The following is a 22640-nucleotide window of genomic DNA, read 5'->3' as shown; positions in this document are numbered from 1 at the left end:
GGTTGGTCAACCACACTGGTAACACGTAATAATCAGTTAGCATCTAAGTTGAGATACTCACAGCCAGTACCATGGGCAGATTCATACGATATCTCAGCTCCGAGAGGTGGAATGGAAGGATAGTCAGTCTCGAAGTTCCAGTGCCATGAGGTAAGAGATTGAGTTGGAGAATAGTGGAGATGTGAAGGCGAACATCCTTATGATACTGGGTTATCTCTACTTCCAACACACTGGAGAAAAATGACAATTAACTACAGTGCTACTTGACCTCCATCATAGAGTTTAACCACTATTGTTTTACCACCCAAATTTGAGTAAGGCCAGGTTCATATTGGACAGTTTCCCGCAGTTTTCTGATGTTTGTATCCAAGAGTGAATCCTAAAAGTAGTTGGATCACAAAGACAACCCCCTGTCCATATGCTCTAATAAGGTATATATTAGGCCACATAAATATCATATAGTTCCACATATTGGGAATTCCTTCTTTGAGCCAAACGGTGAGAGCCCTTGGTCTCATGGACTCAAGCAGTCTATAGATTATTTATGGCCATTGTTATATACAATGTGTAGTCAACCGAAATCCCCAGTGTCAAAATTAGTTGTTTTGTACCCCTTTAAAGAATAAAAGGTATAACAGATACATGATATCACCCCTTCTAGCCTTAGCATTATTTTCAATAGTATTAAAATCAGCCATTGACAGAATCTAATCTACTTTTCTAACTTAAAGGGAACCTGTCACCAGCATTTCACCTATTGAACTTTACTTATCCCTCACTGGCCGCTGCTATCAAAAGTTCATTGCCGTTACCCCCTCTCCTAAACACCTCCTCCAACTGTAAATAACGGTCTGCAAACATTTCGCGCCTTTTATCGTAATAATCCGGCGTCCCTTTGTTCGCACACACCAGAAGAGGACATCAGTTTACAAGCGCAGGATTTTGTGTGCTGGGGAAGGCGAGGAGCTGTCAATCAAAAGTAAGGAGGCGGGGAAACGCGGAAAGACTTGAGGAATGAAGATTTGCCTCTTTTCTGCTCATTAGCATACAGTGCGGGAACACTAAATAACTGAATACTAAAGCTACAGAGCCGACTTAGAAGACAATTATAGGTTATATAGAAATGATTTTTCACCCTCTACCACCAGGTATTGCTGGTTTAATAGGTGAAATGCTGGTGACAGGTGCCCTTTAACCCCTCTCCATTACAGACACTGTCAGCTGTTGGCATATGTTACCTTATAAATAGTCTCTTGTATGGGACTACTTTTTGAGCATTGCTTTAAACATAATTGAAAAGACATATTGCTAAATATGTAGGTGGGGACTACTGTGTGTAACAAGATTGTGTAGTAAATTTGTTACAAATTGTTATATGTCATTATAAGGTCAGATACAAGGATCAATCTAATTTTTTCAAAATCCAAGACCTGCTACCGACCACAGCTCCTGGACCTAAAGACTAAAGGAATTGTACTTATTAAGTGATTGTAGTAGTGTTCACTTAGCCGATTGCCCTGCTGGGCTAAATAATATACAATAGTGGCAGGACGTGACCCTTCCCCAGGCCCTGGACGTGACCCAGGCCCTGTTCACACGGAGTATTTTGACAAGTTTTTTGGCGCGAAAACCGCTCCGCAAAACTCGTCAAAAAATGCCTCCTATCTTCCCGCGGTTACGCCTCTGACCTCCCATTAATGTCAATGGGAGGCAGAGAAAGCGTATCTCGCAGAGTTTTTTGCCCGTAGAACTCAATGGGCGCGAGCGAAAAACGCAGCGGAAATCGGGGCAAACGGCGTGCAGGAAGGACAAAATCTGCCTCAAAATCCCAAACGGAATTTTGAGGCAGAATTTTCCTCCTGCAAAAAACTCTGTGTGAACACAGCCTAAATCTAAAAAGTAACCTTTATTGGATTTGTTTAAAAAGATATAAGAAAATTAAACACTTTCACACCAGAGTGTTTAAATACAATTCTGCCCAGAGTTGGAGTCTCAGGACTGTATCCACTAGTGTCACTTTCTGTTTGTGTGCACTAGGGACCGACTAACATCTATACAATTCCCACACTAGCCTGGACCCTGATCACAAGTCCTCTTGTTTGTGTGGGAGTTGTAGTCCTTTCCTCTGTGTATGTTGGAGGCTGCTGGTTTGCTCTGACAAGAGCGGCCTCCAGACTCCCAGAGCTTCTATACTATTCTGGTGGATCGTCCCTATATTCATTTCACTGCTCCAACATGTTTCACCAGCCTCTTTTACTGGCTCTTCAGGGAGCAAACTGGCAGCATAACAGGACAGGTGTGATAATGGCAACCAGAATACAGGATTGCTGCTGCTATATACTCATAGCCACGCCCCCTCCCTGTTCACACCCCCCTGAATCCAATCAAGAGCACGGCAGGCGCGGCTAGAGAGCTCAGCGCCACCTATTCTCTTATGTAAGAGGGGCAGGAGCTGGGCGTGTGAGATAGAGTAACCATGGGGACCAAATATGGCTTCCCTACAGCTCAGTAACCATAAAGGAGCGATCAGATCTCCTGATCAGGAGACATTACAGCAGAGAAATCTCACAAACCATTTATCCAGTGAGCGCATGAGCGGACGCGGCATCATATAGATAGTAATAAACCAGTCTCCGAGAACTCACACATTATCGGGACATGTTAGATGGATATATGTGACACCCTGTGATGCTTCACTTGTGTGGGTGACACGATCAGGTAGAATTGAATGCCGGTCTGTGGTCACCACACAATAGAGGGGCTGCATTATGCCAATGATGGAGAGGTCTGGACTCCTATTATACTTCTACACTTCACAAAAAGCAGCCAAAACTGACATTCTCATTAACTCCTGCCGGACTAACCGATTCCATCCTGTGGATCCATCTGCATTCTACCTGAAGAATCCTTTTATCCCAGTTTCCTCTCTACACTTTTTGGGAACACCCTGGATTCCCACAAATTTCATGGAAGCAGGATTACCCCGAAGACTAAGGCCTCATGCACACTTCCATCACAATTTTCACTGATGTTTTTCATGGATCAGTTTGTCCGTGATTGGAACCGTGTGCTTCCCGTGTGTACTCTGTGTACACTTCCGTGTTTCCGTTTCCGAGAGGAAACTGAAACCCGTTTACACTATGTGCACGATATTGTGAGTGCCGCACATGCTATTCCCTGTCCAGCGGTACTCACTGTCCAGGGTGCTGAAAGAGTTACTGCCGATCATTGCAGCCCTTTAACTCTTTCAGCATCCTGGAGAGAGACTACCGCTGGACAGTGAGTACCATGTGCGGCGCTCACAATAAAGATTAATGGTTCATTTTAAAAAAAAAAAACAAAAAAAAAAAAAAAGTTACCACTTACCCAGAACTCCCTGCTTGCCTGCTTCTTCCTCAAGTCCGGCCTCCTGAGATGACGTTTCAGACCATGCGACCGCTGCAGCCAATCACAGGCTGCAGCGGTCACATGGACTGTCGCGTCATCTAGGGAGGTCGGACTAAATGTCAGAAGAGGGACGCGTCACCAAGACAACGGCCAGGGTACGTGTGAACTTATTTTTCTTAATATTGCTGCGTTCCAGCACTAATCAGCAGCCTCTTCTCTCTATCAGTGCTGACAGAGAGAAGGGGCTGCCGATTAGTGCAGTGCAGTATCTGTCTGTATGTGTACCTCTGCCCGCCCGGCCGTTACTAGGCAACGGCTCCATCACACACGGACGGCACACGGATGCCTTCCGTGTGCCTTCAGTTTTTTTGACGGCCCCATTGACTTTCATTGGCCTCATGGTCACGGAATCTCGGACCAAAGTAGGGCATGCTCTATTTTGTCGGAACGGAGCAACGGGACCGTCAAAAAAACTGAAGTGTGCATGGCCCCATTGAAATGAATCGGTCAGGGGGCTAGCCGTCTGAAAAATGGCTAGCACCCTGAAGAAAAGACTGAAGTGGGCATGAAGCCTTAAGGACATGAAAAGAATGGAGGCCATGTATACTGATTACAATGGGCACCATGGAATGCCTTATTGTATTTTCAGTGATGGTTCCCCAGACAAAAACAAGCAAGATCAACTTCTGCTAGGGGTACGTGTCATATGACAAGTGATTGCCCAAACCAAAAACATCTTCGTGTTTCAATTAAGAACATACCTTTTATCAATCCAGTTTATATTCTTCAGAGTTTGGATGATTTCTTTTGTCTTTTTTTTCGTGTTTCCAAGTAACTGACATGGCTTTGCTAGGCACCTACAGGTTATATAGTACAGAAATAGAATATTGTACATGGATGGGCAGATCCATTATCAGAAGAGTGAGAAGCCATATATATATATATATATATATATATATATATATATATATATATATATATATATATATATATATATGTGAGAATGCTTTCAAAAATAGAAGTGTTCGTTTTTTTAATCAATTCACAAAATACAAGGTCAATGAACAAAAGAGAAATTAAATCACATCAATATTTGGTGTGACCACCCTTTGCCTTCAAAACCCCATGACTGAAGAGCTCCCTGCCACTGCATGTGCAGAGAAGTGGAACACAACTCCATTCATTCTGGGGATTTGTGGGAGTCCCAGCAGGAAGTGATAGCATTTTTTTTTAAACCATATTATTCCCCTTATTCCCCACCTTCTGCCGACTCCAGCACTGTAAAAAAAAATCATTGCCCCCTCCCGTATCCCGCTAAGGCTCCCACTCCGTTTGACGTCTAATATGATAATTTTGAGTAAAGGTACAGAGAGAAGGAGACCTCATCTCTCCTCAGTAGGTGTTGCCTCCTGCATCTGTAATCAGAGCGGGCACCCTCACAGCGATGCAGAAGACCTGCTGATTTTGTGAGATTTAGTGCAAGTTTTCTTCATCACTGTGAGGCTGTCCGCTCTGACTGGACAGCCTCACAGTGATGCACAAGGCAACGCCTACTGAGGAGAGATGAGGTTACCTTTACTCAAAATTAGCATATTGGGCACCAAACGGAGCTGGGGCCATAGCAGGACACAAGGAGGGCAATAAAATATATTTTTTTTACAGCGCTAAATTCAGGAGGAGGCGGGGAATAAGGGGAGGAATGTGGTTTAAAATAACAAAACATGACAGGTCCTCTTTAAATATACAAAATGCATAGATAAATGGAGAATTCCATACCAGAAAATCATTAAAATTACGGTAGGTTTGTTTTCAAATCATAGCAGGTGCATCTAGTTGCAGTTATAATAAGGACCTGAAATGGGAAAATGTATTCATAGAATTTTTTATCATACCGTCAACTGAATATAGTGCCATAATGTGACAGCACAAAGCACAGTATAAGGCCTCATTCATATTTTGGTCAGCATTTTGCTTTTTGGAGCATTTTAGAGCCGAAACAGAGGAAAAGTATGGCATGGGCTTCCACAGATACAGTACTTATATCTTTGTGCACAAATACTTTCAGTACTAGAAAGCAGAGGTGCTTTCCAATTTTCCCTTCAGTTTGCCTACATAGTGCCTTATATTACTGGATTACCATAACTATTACTTAGTATTAGCTATTAATTATCATTGGGTGGTGCTTGTCGGGATTTCATTAAAGCTATAGGGAGGATATCTCATAGATAACGAGCAGGTTAGTGTATGGTGGAGTAGCCATGACATAAATACAGGGTGGGCCACGAAAAACAGAAGCCTGTTTCCCATGTGTGGTTTGTACATGATAATGCTTATCTGGATTCATTCATCAAAACGGTCTACAGTAAAATGGTCTTTATTGTTCATATCAACCAATCAGAGCTCAGCTTTCAATTTACCGGAGCAGTTTAAGAAATGAAAGAGGCCCATCGTCTCCTTCCCTGACAGTTGAGTGGCACTATTTGCGTTGGGCAATAGCGTTATGTGTGAGTGTGTCCAATATTCGATTCAACTAAGAATTGCGATAGCGGAGGACGATGTACGCACAGGCTCGTTCAAAGAAACACAGCACCAACAGCCGCTTCATGATCCAGAAATCGGCGTTAGGTGCGCGATTATGGCTACCCAGATTGTGGGTCCAATATTCTTTGATGAAAATGTGAACACAGTCGTGTATATTAACATCTTTGAGCAATTCTATGCACAGAAAACCAATCACAAGCATAAGTACTGTTTCTGTCAGCAAGACAGCGCAACTTACCATACGTTGCACGTGTCCTGGTGCCGAGTTCATGCGGCATTCACAGGAGAATATATGGTAAGCAAAGAGTTGGGGCCTCCATGGTCATTAGACTCAATGGTGTGCGACTTTTATCTGTGGGGTTAAGGTTTATGAATCCCCAGACAGTGCCCGGACTGAAATAGCAAATTGAAATTCATGTCTGGAATATAGAACGTGTGGTGTTGCAGAAGGTGTTCCTGAACTAAGACGGGCACAACTTTGCATAGGGGTTGGCGGAAACCCCTTCCAGCACCTCCTGAAACTTGTAAGTACGTCATTCTACTATTAGCCTATACAAACCAAGCAACGGAAACAGGGTTCTATTTTATATGACTCACCCTCTATAAAGACTTAACTTACCTTAAAAAGTCATGTGGGATGTTTAACCCTAAAGTAAGGTTGGTGCAGAGTTCTGTATATTCCCAGTGGTTAGGAGGATATTTGATTGGGGACACCTTTAGAGGCTGAGGCTGTAAGGTGGGAAACAAACCTGTAAGATTATAAGAAAAGTAATATCAGAATTAACATTAAAGAAGTTTTGATTGGTGGGTGTCCGAGCACTGAGACCCCAAGCAATCGCTAAAACAAAGCAGCAGAAGGCCCGCTTAGTTTTTGTTCGGATTTTTCCGGAAATCAGTAGAAAGTCTATGAGCCAGTACCCCGTTTCCGGAAAAAGCAGAACAGAAACTAAGCGGCTGAGCACTCACACGAGCACTTATGCTGCTTCGTTTGAGCGATTGGTGGGGGTCTCAGCGCTCGGACCCCCACCAATCAAAACTTCTGACTATGTCACTATGGCATGTCAGAAGTGTGTCGAACGTTTAGTTACCCTTTAAGCATAAAAATAAAGTAATATTTCCATTGACAAATATCAGCAGTGGTTATTTATTGGCAAAATGTAACAAGGTCTCACCAGAATTATACTGGCATAGACGTGGAGATCCTAACAAGGTCAATCGAGGATCATTGTAAAGATGAGCAGGTAACGTACCTTCTAGCCAATGCCATAGATCAGAAACACTGCAAATACAATTAATGTAGTGAGATTTTATCTCTACTCCTTGTAAAATTCTCCTTCATAGTTGAGCGGTCCTACCTTTGTAATGTAGTAAAGCTGAGCTCAGATCCACTCGTCTTGTTAACAGATCTTTTTATGGCGGAGTGGAGTAGTCGGATGTTGTTGTCATGAAAAGTACTTTGAAAATTCATCATTAGCACCAGAAGCAGGAAAATCATGTAACCTGTACAAGTCTGAACATGAAACAAGCCTTTATTACCTATTGGCTGCAGTTTATAGGTAATCAACTATCATAAAACACATAAAAATGACAGTAGAAGCATACTCAAGGCACTGAGTATACACCGTTCAGCCGTAATATTAAAATTAGTGATAGAAAATAACATTTATTAACTCGTGACAAAGCCACCTGTCAAGGGGTGCGATATGTTAGGCAGCAAGTGAAAAGTTTTTGAGGTTGATGTGTTTAGAAGCTGGAAAAATGGGCAAGCGCAAGGATTTGAACGATGACAAGAGGCAAATAGCGACGGCTAGACAACTGGGTTGGAGTATCTCCAAAACGGCAGGTCTTGTGTGGTGTTCCTGGTATGCAGGGGTGAGTACCTACCAAAAGTGGTGCAAGAAAGGACAACCGGTGAACCATCGATAGGATCAGGGGCCCAAGGCTCATTAATGAGCATGGGGAGCAAAGGATGACCCGTCTGGTTCAAACCCACAGAAGAGCTACTGTAGCACTAATTCCTGAAAAAGCGAATGCTGGATATGATAGAAACGTGTCAGTACACACATTGTATTGCAGATTTCTGTGTTTGGGGCTGTGTAGCTAAAGACCGATCAAAGTGTCTCCCCAACCAACGCCAAATGTGCCAACATTGGGCATGCGAGCATCAAACTTGACCATGGAGCAATGAATGAAGGTTGCTTGGTCTGACACATCGCATGGACGGCTGGGTGCATGTGCGTCGCTTACCTAGGGAAGAGAGGGCACCAGGCTTCGCTATTAGATGAAGGCAAGTTGGCAGAGACAGTGTGACGCTCTGGGCAGCGTTCTGCTGGGAAACATTGGGTCCCGGCATTCATGTAGATCTTAATTTGACTACCTAAACATTGTTGCAGATCAAGTACACCCCATCATTGAAGCCATATATCCTAATAGCAGTGGCCTCTTTCAGTAGGCCCCACCTCACAACTTACAGGACCTAACTCGGTTGTCCAGGAAAACACTGCCACACCTGTCCATGGGTTGTGTGTGGTATTGCAGCTCAGCCCCAATAACGTCAATAGAGCTGAGACGCAATACTGAACACATCCCATGGACATGGGTGGTGCTGTTTCTGGAAGGAAGCAGCCATGGTTTCTAATCATGGACAACATCTTTAAAAGGATCTGTACTAACGTCTTGGTGCCAGATACCAGAGGACATGTATAGAGGTCTTGTGGAGTCCATGGGTCAGATTTCTTCAGATTTCCGTTTGATACGCCAGTCTTAATATAAAGATAGCTGAAGTAAAATGCACCTAATTTATTAAGAGGCACAGGCCTTTTAATAAATTAGGCTTATTTGTGGCTGTCCGTGCGCCTGAAATGAAAATCTATGCCAGGTACGAGCCGGCGTAGATTTCCACTATAATTTATGTCAATATCTGGCGTAAATTATAGTTAATTGGTCGGACCGTGAAGGCCATGCCCCCTTCATTAAGGCTTGACAACTTTGAAGAAAAGAGGCGGGGCAGCGCAAAAGGACAAAAGTCGCAAAATTTTTGCCCAAAAAACTCAGTTTTTGCGCAAATTGTGACTTTTCTATGCCAGTGTTTACTAAATCTGCCCCCAAGTCTGGACAAATTAGAGCTATTTTGGCGGCATAAGGGGGACTTACACAATATTAGGCAGGTGGTTTTAATGTTATGGCATAGGTTTTAGTGTAGTGCCTTGGGCAAAACATCATGGGCTCTGAATGGCTTTCCTAACATTTATTGCATCAAGCCACTAAAGACAATTTATTTGTTTTGTATCGTCTTTTAGTAACTTTATCATGTGACCAAGGTCAGACTGGTCTACCAGAGGAATCATCCGGTGAGCCCAAATTGTGATGTGATAATAAGGCCTGGCCTCTCTCAGTAGTTCATTCGGAGAATAGGGGCCCCACACTGATCGCAGTGGGGAAGATTTTCAATGGAGCTGCGGTCGCACATGTGGGGATCACAATCTAAAGTCCCTTTATGAATGTTTTGGAGTGTGGGAGGAAATTGGAGTGCACGGAAGAAGCCCACGCAACTGCGGAGACAATAAACTCCAGATAATGCCCTTGGTGGTCAGATTTGTACCCAGAACTCCAGCGCTTCTAGGCAACATTATTATGTACTACCCCTCTTTCCAACCTTGTGGGAATCCCTTTTGCCCGTAAGTGATTCAGGTAATAGATATCGACATATTATGGAATCCCATAAGGTGGAACTTTATTTAAACTTGTTACAGCTGAGCCCAGGTACTATGCAGTCACATGCATGGACATGACATCTTGAGAACACGCTTTAGCGATGGCCATCCTGTCTACATACTGCCAGTTTGGACATTGGTGACCTGGGGTATAATTTAAAACGCGATCGCAATATTAGTGTCTAACATTTTCAGAAAATTAAAAAAAAAAATCCACAAAAAAAAAAGAAACAAAATAAGTACTGGAAAAACATTTTGAATTCAGTTTAAAATCTAAATTTTGTTTAAGGAATATATTTACAGGAGATCTGTCAGGTTTTCCATGCAGCATAGAATAGAGGAGGTAATACGAGCTCTTACATATAAAGTCTTCTATGATACTTTTAAGGCAAAAAGATTTTAAAGCGTACCTGCTCCATTTAAAGAACAAAAACTATTATAGTACAGGAATTTGCAATATAATTGTTTTTCTAAATCATTGTATTAGGGTATATTGTTGTTAAACCACAGCACGGGCTGGCCGCGGCCCATGCTGCACCAAACTAGACAGTAGGAGACAGAGCGCCATGCGCTGGCTCCTAGTCTACCGTCTCCAGTACAGGAGCCAGCGCTCTAGTCTCCTATGTCTAGTTAGGTCCAACCCTATAATCTTTTTTGTTTTATTACTGGAGGTATGCTTTAAATGTTGGACTCATTGAGAAGGAGTCCTGCTTCTCTCACCCACATAGTGTGATGGAAAGTTTTTCCTGTTTGAGTTTCAGTGAATTTTGAGTTTCTATACTGCTCTCAGATAGGGCAGCACAGAGACGGTTTTAAAGGGTAGCCAAATGTTCAACAAACTTCTGACATGTCATAGTGACATTAAAGAAGTTTTGATTGGTCAGAGTCAGAGTACCGAGACCCCTACCAATCGCTAAAACAAAGCGGCAGGAGTGCTCAACCGCTTCGTTTCTGTTTGGCTTTTTCCGGAAAGCCGATGTAGCGGAGTACGGGCTCATAGACTTTCTATTTAGCCTGTACTTCGATACATTGATTTCCGGAAAAAGCCGAACAGAAACGAAGCGACTAAGCACTCACACAAGCGATTCTGCCGCTTAGTGTTTGCGATTGGTAGGGATCTCGGTGCTCGGACCCCCAACAATCAAAACTTCTGACATATCACTATGACCTGTCAGAAGTTTGTTGAGCGTTTAGTTACCCTTTAAGAATTTTCTTAATTATGGTCTGTGATTCTCACCCTGATCATGGCCTTTAGTGCCCGCAATCTCCTTGCTTCCTCTTTTGCCTGGAGAAGGCTGAAACCTCCTGGAGCTCGAACGTTATTAGATTGATCTATCTTCTTAACAAGTGGATCCTCCACTAACCCCAGTGCTTCACTGAGAATTGGGGGGCAATGTAGAGCACAGTAAAGTGACAGCAGCAGGACCTATAAGGTGCAAACACATGCGATTATAGAACAAATTAATACAAAAGGGACACAACCAAAATTTGGGGATGGACAGGAACTTTGGGCAAGCCAAATGCGTAATGCAACATGCACAAAAGTAGAAGCAAATTGAAAAATTGGGCAATGTGACTGCTGTGAGTTAAATTATATTGGAGGTCACCTCTTGGGTCATTATTCTGTCGCACACCGAGGTTACGGTCAACTTCAACACTGGCGCGACTTCATGTAAAAAATTGAATTTCCAGAAAAACAATGGTAATATGAGTATGATGCCAGTGGATCTGCAGTAATATGAGATTATTTTTTTTAATACAAAATCCTACCTGATAAGGATTGATACAAACAAATACTGTTCAGCCATAACAGGGTGCTGTACACATAGCGATTGTGAACTGCATAAGGCACATAAAAGAACTGGGACAGAATCTCTTTTGACATTGAACAGACCATGGAAAAAAATATGTTAAAGGGGTTTTCCCACTAGGAACATATATGACATATCCACAGGATATGTCATAAATGTCAGATAGATGCGTGTCCCGCCTCTGGGACCCGCTCCTATCACTGGAACGGGGCCCCCTAAACCCTGTCTACCTTCTGCTCCCGCTGCCTCCCGGCCACTTCCTGACTTTATGGTCAGGAGTTACGAAAACAGCGTAGCTCGCTGAGCTACGCTTTTTCTGTAAGTCCCATAGTAGTGAATGGCAGTTACGGAAGCAGCGTAGCATGCGATCTACGCTTTTTCCGTAACTATCACTCTGTTCTATGGGACATGGAAACAGCGTAGCTCAGCAAGCTAAGCTGTTTCCTTCTTCATGGTCAGAATTCACCTGCTTCAGCCGCAACACAGGGCAGTAGAGTGGGGTTTAGGGGCCCCGTTCTAGAGATAAGTGCAGGTCCCAGATGTGGGAACCACATCTATCTGACATTTATGACATATCCGGTCTATAGGTCATAAATGTCCCTCATGGGAAAACCCCTTTAATTATGGGGAAATGTAAAATATCTATGAAGTGATTTCCATCCAAGTGTAATTCCTATTAGATAGTATAGTCTACTCACTCTAAGAGGTTCCAGTAGTATTGCAGATGTAAGCACTGCACATGTGCAAGAAATAAGCCATAATAAGAATCCATGCTCAGAAAGTGATGACATGTATAGGACTGTGACCACAACACAGCCAACTATTATCTTGAATGACACTGCGTAAACCACCCAGAGCATCCCGGAAGGGAAGAGCCATCCAAGAGGCTTCCAGCGAACACCTGAGGACACAGAGATCTAAACCTTATACATCTAGCAAAAGAAATAACAAAAATCTGCATCCCATCTTATGAATTATCAAGAAACGTTACTAAACAATACACTTACCAATGCGGGTGCTAAAAGGGGAGGGGGGTGCAGACGTGATGTCCCAGCAATCTTGGAGCTCAGAATCATTACTGGTCCCATGAGAAACGGAAGAGGATGAAAATGATGCTCTCCGGGGGACATACTCATCATTCTCCGACCAACATCCAGTCACATAGGTCTGTGTAATCTCAGACATACGGCTATAACCACTTTCAGTACTTCAAAGACAAACCGGGAACCATGATGAGGAAAAAATATTTGGGACATTTTTATAATAAATTTGGGGAGATAGTTATAATAACTATAATAACTCTTAGAATTTGGAACAGTGTCATAACAGAAAAGCCCTTTAAAATAAGTCACCGTAAGCTCCTGAGACCCCTGGCAAACAGATGATGGTTCAGCCAGCTGTAGATTTCCACCGCAGCAGTTACTGCAGATGACTGGCTGTCCTGTCCATGTAATACATGGATGGTCCAAGTCAGTCAGAGCGGTAGCCGCTGCTTGTTAGCGACTCCCTATTGTGGCTCATAGAGAAGGGTCCTGATGGGAAAACTCGTTTAAAAAAATAGGGTTTTTATGCCGCTATATATCACAAGAAACTGAACTTTAAATGGGAATTACACCCAAAAGTAATCTTCTGGCATATCATTGACACATTAGGGTGGTGGAGTCTAAGGCTATGTACACACACACACACACACACACACACACACACACACACACACACAAGTATAAATGGCTGAAAATTACGTAGCTGTTTTCAAGGGAAAACAGCCTCTGATTTTCAGCCATTTTTGAATCAGAAAAAGTTTTTTGAGGCTTTCATTAAAGGCGTTTTTGGAGCTGTTTTTCAATTCACCCTATTAAAAAAAACTCTCCAAAAACAGTTTAAGAAGTGACATGCTCCTTTTTTCTGAGCATTTTATTACGCGCTGTTTTTTAAAACAGCGGCGTAAAAAAAATGCCGTCTGAACTAAATGACCTTTTTTCCATTGATTTCAATAGGAAGGTGTTTGTCGGCGCATCATTAGCGTTTTTCAAGGCGTATTTTGAGGCATTTATGCCCCGAAATACGCCTGAAAGCACTGCATGTGAACACACCCTTAGGGTATGTTCACACGGCTTATTTTCAACCGTTTTTCTGGGCATAAACGGCTCAAAAAATGCCTGAAAATACAGAACCTGAACACCTCCAAACATCTGCCCATTGATTTCAATGGGAAAAACTGCATTTCATTCCGACGGGGCATTTTTGTGCGTGACCATTTAAAAACCGGCACGTAAAAATACGCCTCGTAAAAAGAAGTGCATGTTGTTTTTGGAGCCGTCAATAGAAAACCAGGTCCAAAAACAGCTCCAAAAAAACGCATCCCAAAACGCTTGATGCCTTAAAGACGTCTGAAAATTAGAGGCTGTTTTCCCTTGAAAACAGCTCCCTATTTTACAGCCGTTTTTACTGAAGAGTGTGAACATAGCCTTAGAGTTCAGATCTCCATAAATTTTGTTTTATAGGCTTAAATGCTTGTATTCTTCATAACATAACATTGCTGGAGCAAATTTTCTTTTAACTGCATCATGCCGTTCCTCTGTAAAATCTTCTGGAAATGTATGAATAAATTTACATCTGGGGATTACCATTTAGCTTGTCAATGGGGTGCGTCTCTGTATAGTCTGACACTGTCAGTACTGACTACATAATGTCAGTGTATAGCGACACACTTGCCAAGGGGAATGGTAACATCCAGCTGTCAATGTAGTAATACATTTCCTTGAGGAATACCAGAGGAAAAGCACAATACAGAAAACAGGTCCTCTTAAAGCATGTCTAAACCCGTATAATTTAGTTATATTACCTAGGTGATCTTAGTCCAGGACGGGGTGAAAACCGGCCGCTGTCTGACTCGCTTGACTTCCACTCTTGAGTGTCACCAATAATGGACTGGAGAAAATTCTCTTCTGAAAAATTTGGGCAGAAAGACATTGATGCTTTACACAAAGTTGAGACTCTCATTCAGCCTTTTGGGGACTAGATATCCAGTATAGATAACTAGTACGCTAGAACAGAAATTATTTACCAAGTTAACCATCACAACTTCCTATGGGTTCCATAGTCACACTGCTCTTACAGTAAAGAATCCTCATCTATGCTGATGGTGAAAAGGTCTTACCTCTTAACATAGAAAATGCCTTGTTGAGATGTTCGTTGTGGCCTCCCTCTAACCTGGTAAATAGATGAGGTCCTGAACAGGGGACCCCAATCTATTAACTCAGAATTCGCCAATAGAGTATTTGGCAGATAGGGACCTTGGCGATTTAAAACACCACCAGATAAATACAGCAGAAAGATACACAGTGCCACACAGCGTCCAGATAAATAGTCTTATACAATGTCCAGAAAAATAGTTTAATGAAGTGCTCAGAAAAATATTACATACACTATTCAAATATTCAAGGTAACCTATAGAATTTCTGGACCCTTGATGTAGTGTTTTCATGAAATTCAGGAACTCAGAAATGACATCAAACAGCTACTTCCACATTCCTCTTTCTCTTCTTTCTTCATTCAAGCTCACTTCAAGCTCTCTTCCTAATTTTTTGTGGCCAGTGTGCTTTCTCCTTAAAGAGGTTCTGTCACCACATTATAAGTGCCCTGTCTCTTACATAAGGAGGTGGGCGCTATAATGTAGGTGACAGCAGTGCTTTTTATTTAGAAAAACGATCTATTTTTACCACTTTATTAGCGTTTTTAGATTTATGCTAATGAGTTTCTTAATGCCCAACTGGACGTGTTTTACTTTAGACCAAGTGGGCGTTGTGGAGAGAATTGTATGACGCTGACCAATCAGTGACCAATCAGCGTCATACACTTTTCTCCATTCATTTACACAGCACTAGCGATATAGCTATATCGCTATGTGCAGCCACATACACAAAGACTAACGTTACTGCAGTGCCCTGATAATGAATATACATTACCTCCAGCCCGGACGTGATGTCTATTCAGAATACTGACACTTGTGAATCTTTTCTGTGAGATTTCTAGCAAGGCAAAAGTAATCTCGTTTGAAATGACAGGTTACATTGTAATCTCGCGAGATTACGCTTGCCTTGCTGGAAATCTCACAGAAAAGATTCAGAAGTGGTCAGGATTGTGAATAGACATCCCGTCCTGGCTGGTAGTGATGTATATTCATTATCAGGACACTGCAGTAATGTTAGTGTTTGTGTATGTGGCTGCACATAGCGATATAGCTATATCGCTATCTGCAGAGTAAATGAATGGAGAGAAGTGTATGATGCTGATTGGCCACTGACTGGTCAGCGTCATACACTCCTCTGCACAACGCCCACTTGGTCTAAAGTAAAAACACGCCCACTTGTCCATTAAGATACGAATTAGCATAAAGCTAAAAATCGCTCATGAAGTGGTAAAAATATATCGTTTTTCTAAATAAAAAACATTACTGTCACCTACATTATAGTGCCCATCTCCTTATATAGGAGATAGGGCACTTATAATGTGGTGACAGAGCCTCTTTAAAGGCGGAGGAATTTCTCACTGTATGGTACAAGGCAAAATGTTGCCCCCCTTGGTGGTCTATGGGTGTGAAGTAGTGATGGTATTATCCGTAGTGGTCTAGGGTAAAGGGGTTAATGATAACAATCCTGGTGGTCTAGAATTGTAAATCGGTCATTCCCTTCATCTTCAGCAAACATCCCCAGTGAGGGAATAAGGAAGTGGAGGCCCCTTTGGCAATTGCCCCTTTTGCCCTACCTATAATATGGCCTGCATAGAAATAATAAGGATTTTTTTCTAATATTAACCTTCACATATTACTCTTATGCCAGTTGCACTCGACTGATGTGCCACTTGGGACGTTTTAACGGCATCTGAGTGGCACCCGATAGTCTTCATGGACCCATTCACTTTAGCGGGTGAATTGGGTCCTTGAAAACAGACCCAATTCTCTGATCCGTGGAAACATAGGACATGTCCACGGATCACGGACGGGACTCGGCCGGCACACACTGTCGTGTGTATTAGGCATTAATGTATCATGTCAGGAGACAACTGTTCATTTGTGCATGGAGTTTTGTAAGTTTAGCAAAAAGGAGAATGAAAATATTATATCTGTATTTTCACTCTGCAGAACTAGCGGATTATTAATGACTAAAATTACCTGTAAAGGTGAAGTGCGGACTGCAGTCAGACCCCTCTGACAGGGATAATGGGTCATCGCCAGAGCTGTAGGAGGACTGTATGCCAGACTGCCCATTCCGTTTCTCTTTACACAAGGGTTGGGTGAAGCTAAATCCTGACTCTAATGGAATATCATATCGGACATCATACAAACTATCACAAGAGGACATCCAGAAGGACGCTAAACTGTTGAAAGAAAGGGAAACACTTTTTTTTAATAATGCCTAAGAAGTAAGTAAGGAGGAAGTGAGTTTTTCGGAGGTCATAAATACTTGAGCTGCACAAGGCATAACTTAAATCGACCCTCCGGCCTCCGGACAAAATTATAAATGTGATGGGGTATATAGAGTAATATTACCTGGTGCGCTCCAGTTGCCCCCCTATTTTGTGAATACGCCATTTTAGGGTCTCCTATGCGTTGTCTTAAAATGGCCACAGCGCTTCTCAGACTGAGTCTAAAACACTCCCTCTGTTCACGGATTGGACAGAACTGCTTACATGAGCAGCTCTGGCTAATCCGAGAACAGTGGAAGACTCGTAGTCTAAAAAGCACAGCAGCCATTTTGGGACAGCACAGAGGAGACCCTAAAACAGCGGATCCATGGCAGAGGGGCACAACTGGTAATATTACTCCATATATTCCATCATATTAAAAATGTTGTCCCAGGACAGGAGGGTCGCTTTAATGGCAAAAGACCATACTTACCTTTTAATCACCACTCCAGTGTTGCGGTCTATGGTCCCCCGAGGATCTTATTTACATAGGTTGAAGCTGTGGCCTGCCGTACCAGCATATGATCGTTCCAGCCAGTCACTGGCCACAGGGTTGATGTTAGTAAGTACGGCATGTGACATCTGCGGCCTGTGATTGGCTGGAGTGGTCAAGTGCTAGTACAGCATGTCACATGTTTAGCCAATGTAAACAGAAACGGTGGGGGGACCATGGACTGGGTAACCAGGGCAGCGAGGGATTTAATAGGTAAGTATGGGATATTTTTTATTATTTAAGTAATGTTAATTAAAATTACATTTTTACAGCCGAATATCCCCTTTAATGATTAGTGCAAAATAGTAATACAAAAAGAGTAGATACTCCTGTAACGCCGGCGGTGGGTAATGCTCCTGCCGGCAATTCCTGCTGCAGGATTTCGTACCTCCTCCGGCGGCCTTCTTGCCCAGGCCGCCGGCATCTGTTGATGTCTATCCTTCGCAGCCACAATGTCCTTGGGGCGCGCGTGCAATCCAGCCACCTCTTAAAGGGCTAGGACACGCGAAATTCCAAATTCACTCATTCAATCCCTGTTGCCCCCAGGACTATTTAAGGCATCTCCACTATCCACCTGGTGCCTGAGCAACATTGTAACAACCTAGTTTATATCCTACAAAGGTTCCTGTGTGCATCTGATTCCAGTCCGCTATTGCTATCAGCCTGTATCCAGTTATCCGCTACCAGCCTGTATCCAGTCCGCTTCTGCTATACTGTTGTCAACCTGTATCCAGTTGTACTACCAGCCTGTAACCAGTCCGCTATTGCGGTCTGTTGTCAGCCTGTATCCACTTATCCATCCAGTCCGTTATTCTTGTCTGTTGTCAGCTAGTATCCAGTTATCTGATGTCTGCCAGTGTCCATCTACCTGCCTGTGTCCAGCTGTCCGTTATCTGCCTGTGTCCAGTCATCTGCTATCCACCAGAGCCCAGAGATCCGCTATGAACTTTCATCTAGCTGCCCGCTGTCAGTCTGCCTCCTACTGTCAGTGTCAAGCCTGAAGCTTCTATCTATTATGGTACCATTTGCCAGTGCCTGTTTCTGGTCCGCTTGGCCAGCAGCTACTCCGCCGGGACCACCTCAAGACGAAGTAACCTGGTGGGCTCCTTGCAGCGAAGCCCAGATCCCTGTATAGGGGTTAAAGGCTAAAGATTGGGGAGGCTACTTAGATAACCTCTTAGAGGTGGCCCTAAGCCAAACCAGTGGAGTATCCCAGTCATAACAACTGCTGGTCATAACAACTCCTTTGTAACCATTTTATATTGCTCCAACGCATTTAAAATCTACTTATTAACAAATATTCGATAGGTTAGACAGATGGAAGGGTCAGACTGCAGGATCAGACTTTACAGTTTTTTTCTAGTCTGTAACCATGGAGACACATAGGCCTGCAGAGTAACTGTAGACAAAAAATGGTAGGATATTTTTAAATCAAGACTATTTGCTAAATTATAAAAAAAATTGTACATTAGATGCATCGGAAAAATTTATAAAATAGGTTGTAAAAGTGAACATTGTCTTTAAATGGGTTGTCTCATAATGGGAACCCCTGTCCACATGGCCCCTCTTTGAATCAGAAGGAGAGCTGTATTGTAAGAGTGGCGCCGGCTCTGGTGAACACGGCCCGTCCATGCATTACATAATTAGCCGTACATTTAAATGGTTGGCATGTAACGCTGAATTTTCCCTGCAGTGGCCATTGCCAGAGCTGACTTCCCTGGCAATAATAGCTGATCACTGGGGTCAGAAAACTCGGATCAGTCGATCACCTGGCCAGCTTCTACTTAAAAATGAATTTGCCAACAGAGGAAAAAATTGCCGTATTGTTTGGCGATAATAGTTTTCTAGCAAATTACTTAGAGTTAATTGTGTATTTCTTAAAGAATATTATCTCTTGTGCATATAGATAAAAAACATAACCAACCTCTAAACGGGCTCACCTCTCTAAATGCAAGAATTCATCCTTACCAAGGTCAAAGGTAAATTTGCTGCTTGTTACAGACCTCTAAATGGAAAAGTGTATAAAGTTAATTAGATCGATTCTCTATTCATTATATGTAATAAGTGTGCTGTCTCTTGTGTATTGCTGTCACCCACACAGTTGAGGGAACTGATGTCTGCTATAGAACCAGCTCTTCCAGGAATGGATAAAATTGATGATGAATCCTCATGCATTTCCTCTTCTGTACCTGAAGCGGAGTTAACCGAATCATCTACAAATACCTTTAAAAAAAACAAAAAAACATTTACACATTATAACAAATCCTGTGTAAATATATTATCATGTGTATTGTGTGTTTGATGCAAGAGTTGTTCTTACCAAACTACGTGTTTCTCTGAAAAGGAACGAGAAAAGAAGCTGCACTGGAAGAACCATAACAGACGTAAGGATCCCAACACATACACTTTGCCAAGTAATGAGAGACTGCAATCCTAGAGGCAGGCTGAAACACAGTCAAATATGTCAAACTCTGTAGATAAAACTTAAAGGGGTTAGGCTTCGTTTACATCTGCGTCAGGGACCCCGTGGGTTCCCTTGGCCCTTCCCGACAGCGGAACCCATGAACGGAATCCAAACTGAAACAAACTGAGCTATTCATTCCGTCAAAATAACGGAACGCTTACACAACGGGGACAAATGGAAACCATTTGCACTGGATCCATCACCATTGAAATCAATGGTAAAATAGATTGCTACTTGTATAGTATTGTATTTCGTTCACTGAATTGGTAAGTTTACTGCCTGATTAGAACGATTTAAAAATTTATTTTAATAGTATAGTATAAAATTGGCTCATATGGCCCAAAAGTACATATGTTCAGGCTCAGACAAGTGGTCAGGGATAGGAGACGGTCTATTAAAAAGCCTGTTTGCAGACCAAAATCTCCTCTTATAGTATAACAACCCAAGGGTTGTAATTCAATTACTCAGCATTGGGTCTCAGAGTTTGAAACAATATCGGTCTGCTAACAGGACTGTTGATATACCCTCTCTCTGTGACCACATGCTGTGAGCCTGTTGGGCTGGAACAATCATTTTTTCAGCGAGTGGTTGTCAGGGTGTTATACTATAAGAGGAGATTTTGGTCTGCAAACAGACTTTTTAATAGACCGTCTCCTATCCCTGACCACTTATCTGAGCCTGAACATATGTACTTTTGGGCCATATGAGCCAATTTTATACTATACTATTAAAATCAATTTTGAAATCGTTCTAATCAGGCAGTAAACTTGAAATCAATGGTGATGAAAACGGAAACCCATGGTTTGTTTCAGTTTGGATTTCGTTCATGGAAAGGTCCAACGGAACCCATGAACGGAGTCCCGACGCAGATGTGAACGAAGCCTTAATTGAGATTACAAAAAAGTATTTATATTTTCAGGCTGTAAATACCAGACACAGTCCGTGAAGAAGAGTGGTGCTGTTTCTATCACATACAAGCCATTTAAAACCTTACATGTATATAAAAATGTCCTCTCAATAACCACAATAGAGGAATGTAACTAAGTAAAAGTATGTATGACATTGGTTTAACATGCACCTTGCTCCTTGAACACCAGCGGCTCCATACCACAGGGAACAAGCGGTCATGTAAAGATGAAATGTCAGCGCACAGCAGGTTACCCTCTGAATACGTGTGAAGCGGCTGTGTGCAGGTCTCCACCACACGGACAGCCAGAGGTGCCAGTCTGTCAAGCCAAGAGCTAATTGGGCTGGAAACACTTGTGAAAAACTGGAGAGCTCCTGAGGACCTGAGACAAAGACAAGACGTGATAAGCTGAGCGCAGTTCTGAAGAAGTTATTTTTCTTGTTCTGTAATATCTACTATATAAAACAGCAGAAAAATTGAAGTGGACAACCTGCCAAAATTACTCATCCGGTAAATAGTGGGTGTAGCTATGGGGGTGCAGAGGTAGCAGTCGCATCCAGGCTCTGGTACCTGAGAGGGCACAAAAAGGCTTTTCTGCCACATAAGAAGTCTGCAGGATTATAAATGGCACATGGTTTCTTGGGGGCTTTGTTACAGATTCATCATTGGGGCCCAGGAATTTCAGGTAACACCTTTGAGACCTTTGGTCTCGAAGAAAAGCGGACCTCTTCATTCTCAGCTAATGTCCATGTTCGCAACTCCTCAATGGACAACACAATATGTCTGACATAAATCAAATACAGCATTTCATTCACAGTGAGAACCATAACCATCCTAAATAAAAAAAAGTCTACATCTGTGTGAATAGGGAGGAACATCATTTAAGTTTTGAACTGAGCCAGTCCTAACAGAGGTGTTGTCACTGGACCTAAAATGAGCCGTTATTGGCATCTGGTTTTTATATGGTATCTGAATATAAAGCTTTATCCCAAAGTTTCACTTAAAGGAGTTACCAGGATTTTAAAATTGATGGGCACTTCCGCCAATCATGTGTTTGAAGGGGCTGAGAAAGTCATACGTGCGCTGCAGCCTCTTCATTGTTTACATTGATTTCATTTTTGTTCATACTTGCAGACACCATTACATCGTCGCGGCTGTGAAAGGTATTGTAGCACTGTCCTATTCAAGTGAATGTACAAGTATGAAATCAAAGTAAACAATGAAGAGGCTGCAGGGCTCGGGTTCTTCAAATTGTTGATCAATAGGCATGCTGAGAGTGGGGCCCCCACCGATCTTATATTAATGGCCTACCATTATAACTTGTAGGCCCCACCTGGATACTGAGAGTGTCATCAGGTATTAAGCAACGGTTGTCCTGACCCACTCGGCAATCTGTACAAGAAACAACTCTAAGCTGAGGGTTTCTTCCTTTAAAGATTCCCGGGTGAATCATGACAACCATTGCCCTGGAGCGGAGTGCGCTAATAGGCTGCCGGAGCAGCACCGTAAGTAGAATCCCACGGCTCTCCAGATCATCGGGGAAAGGAAAAGTAATAGGTAGGGTGAAGGCCACCAGTTTGTGCCCAGAGTGTAACGCAAAGAAGAGTCAGATAACAATCCACAACTGTGATATGAATACTGATAACAAAAACAAGAAGTGATAATAGAAAAAAAACTTAGGAGAGATGCCATTTTGCTTTCCAACATAGAAATTATTATCTTTGTGTATAATTGAAAACACATTTTGCACAACAAGTAAAACTTTAGTTTATAGAAATAACTTGTGCAATGACTAAATCATTAAGACTGTATATGAACCCCTAAAAAATTGGAACCACCAGATGAACTGAGTAAAATG

The 22640-nt window shown here is 42.5% G+C and overlaps 1 protein-coding gene across 1 annotated transcript in view; it reads right to left on the bottom strand.

The window, feature by feature from the left end:
* LOC142665533 (polycystin-1-like) overlaps positions 1-22640 on the bottom strand; it is an 87556-nt gene that overhangs the window by 6382 nt on the left and 58534 nt on the right. The window contains 14 exon segments of the mRNA XM_075845241.1: positions 62-230; positions 4149-4244; positions 6539-6677; positions 7101-7207; positions 7284-7438; positions 10879-11067; positions 12151-12353; positions 12460-12659; positions 14298-14400; positions 16626-16831; positions 19352-19416; positions 19509-19634; positions 19732-19855; positions 20954-21164. Of these exon segments, the coding sequence (XP_075701356.1) occupies positions 62-230; positions 4149-4244; positions 6539-6677; positions 7101-7207; positions 7284-7438; positions 10879-11067; positions 12151-12353; positions 12460-12659; positions 14298-14400; positions 16626-16831; positions 19352-19416; positions 19509-19634; positions 19732-19855; positions 20954-21164 (2093 nt within the window).

The sequence above is a fragment of the Rhinoderma darwinii genome, chromosome 13, assembly GCF_050947455.1.
Source record: "Rhinoderma darwinii isolate aRhiDar2 chromosome 13, aRhiDar2.hap1, whole genome shotgun sequence".
NCBI classification, from domain to species: domain Eukaryota; kingdom Metazoa; phylum Chordata; class Amphibia; order Anura; family Rhinodermatidae; genus Rhinoderma; species Rhinoderma darwinii.
This window is presented reverse-complemented; position numbering and strand designations above follow the sequence as displayed.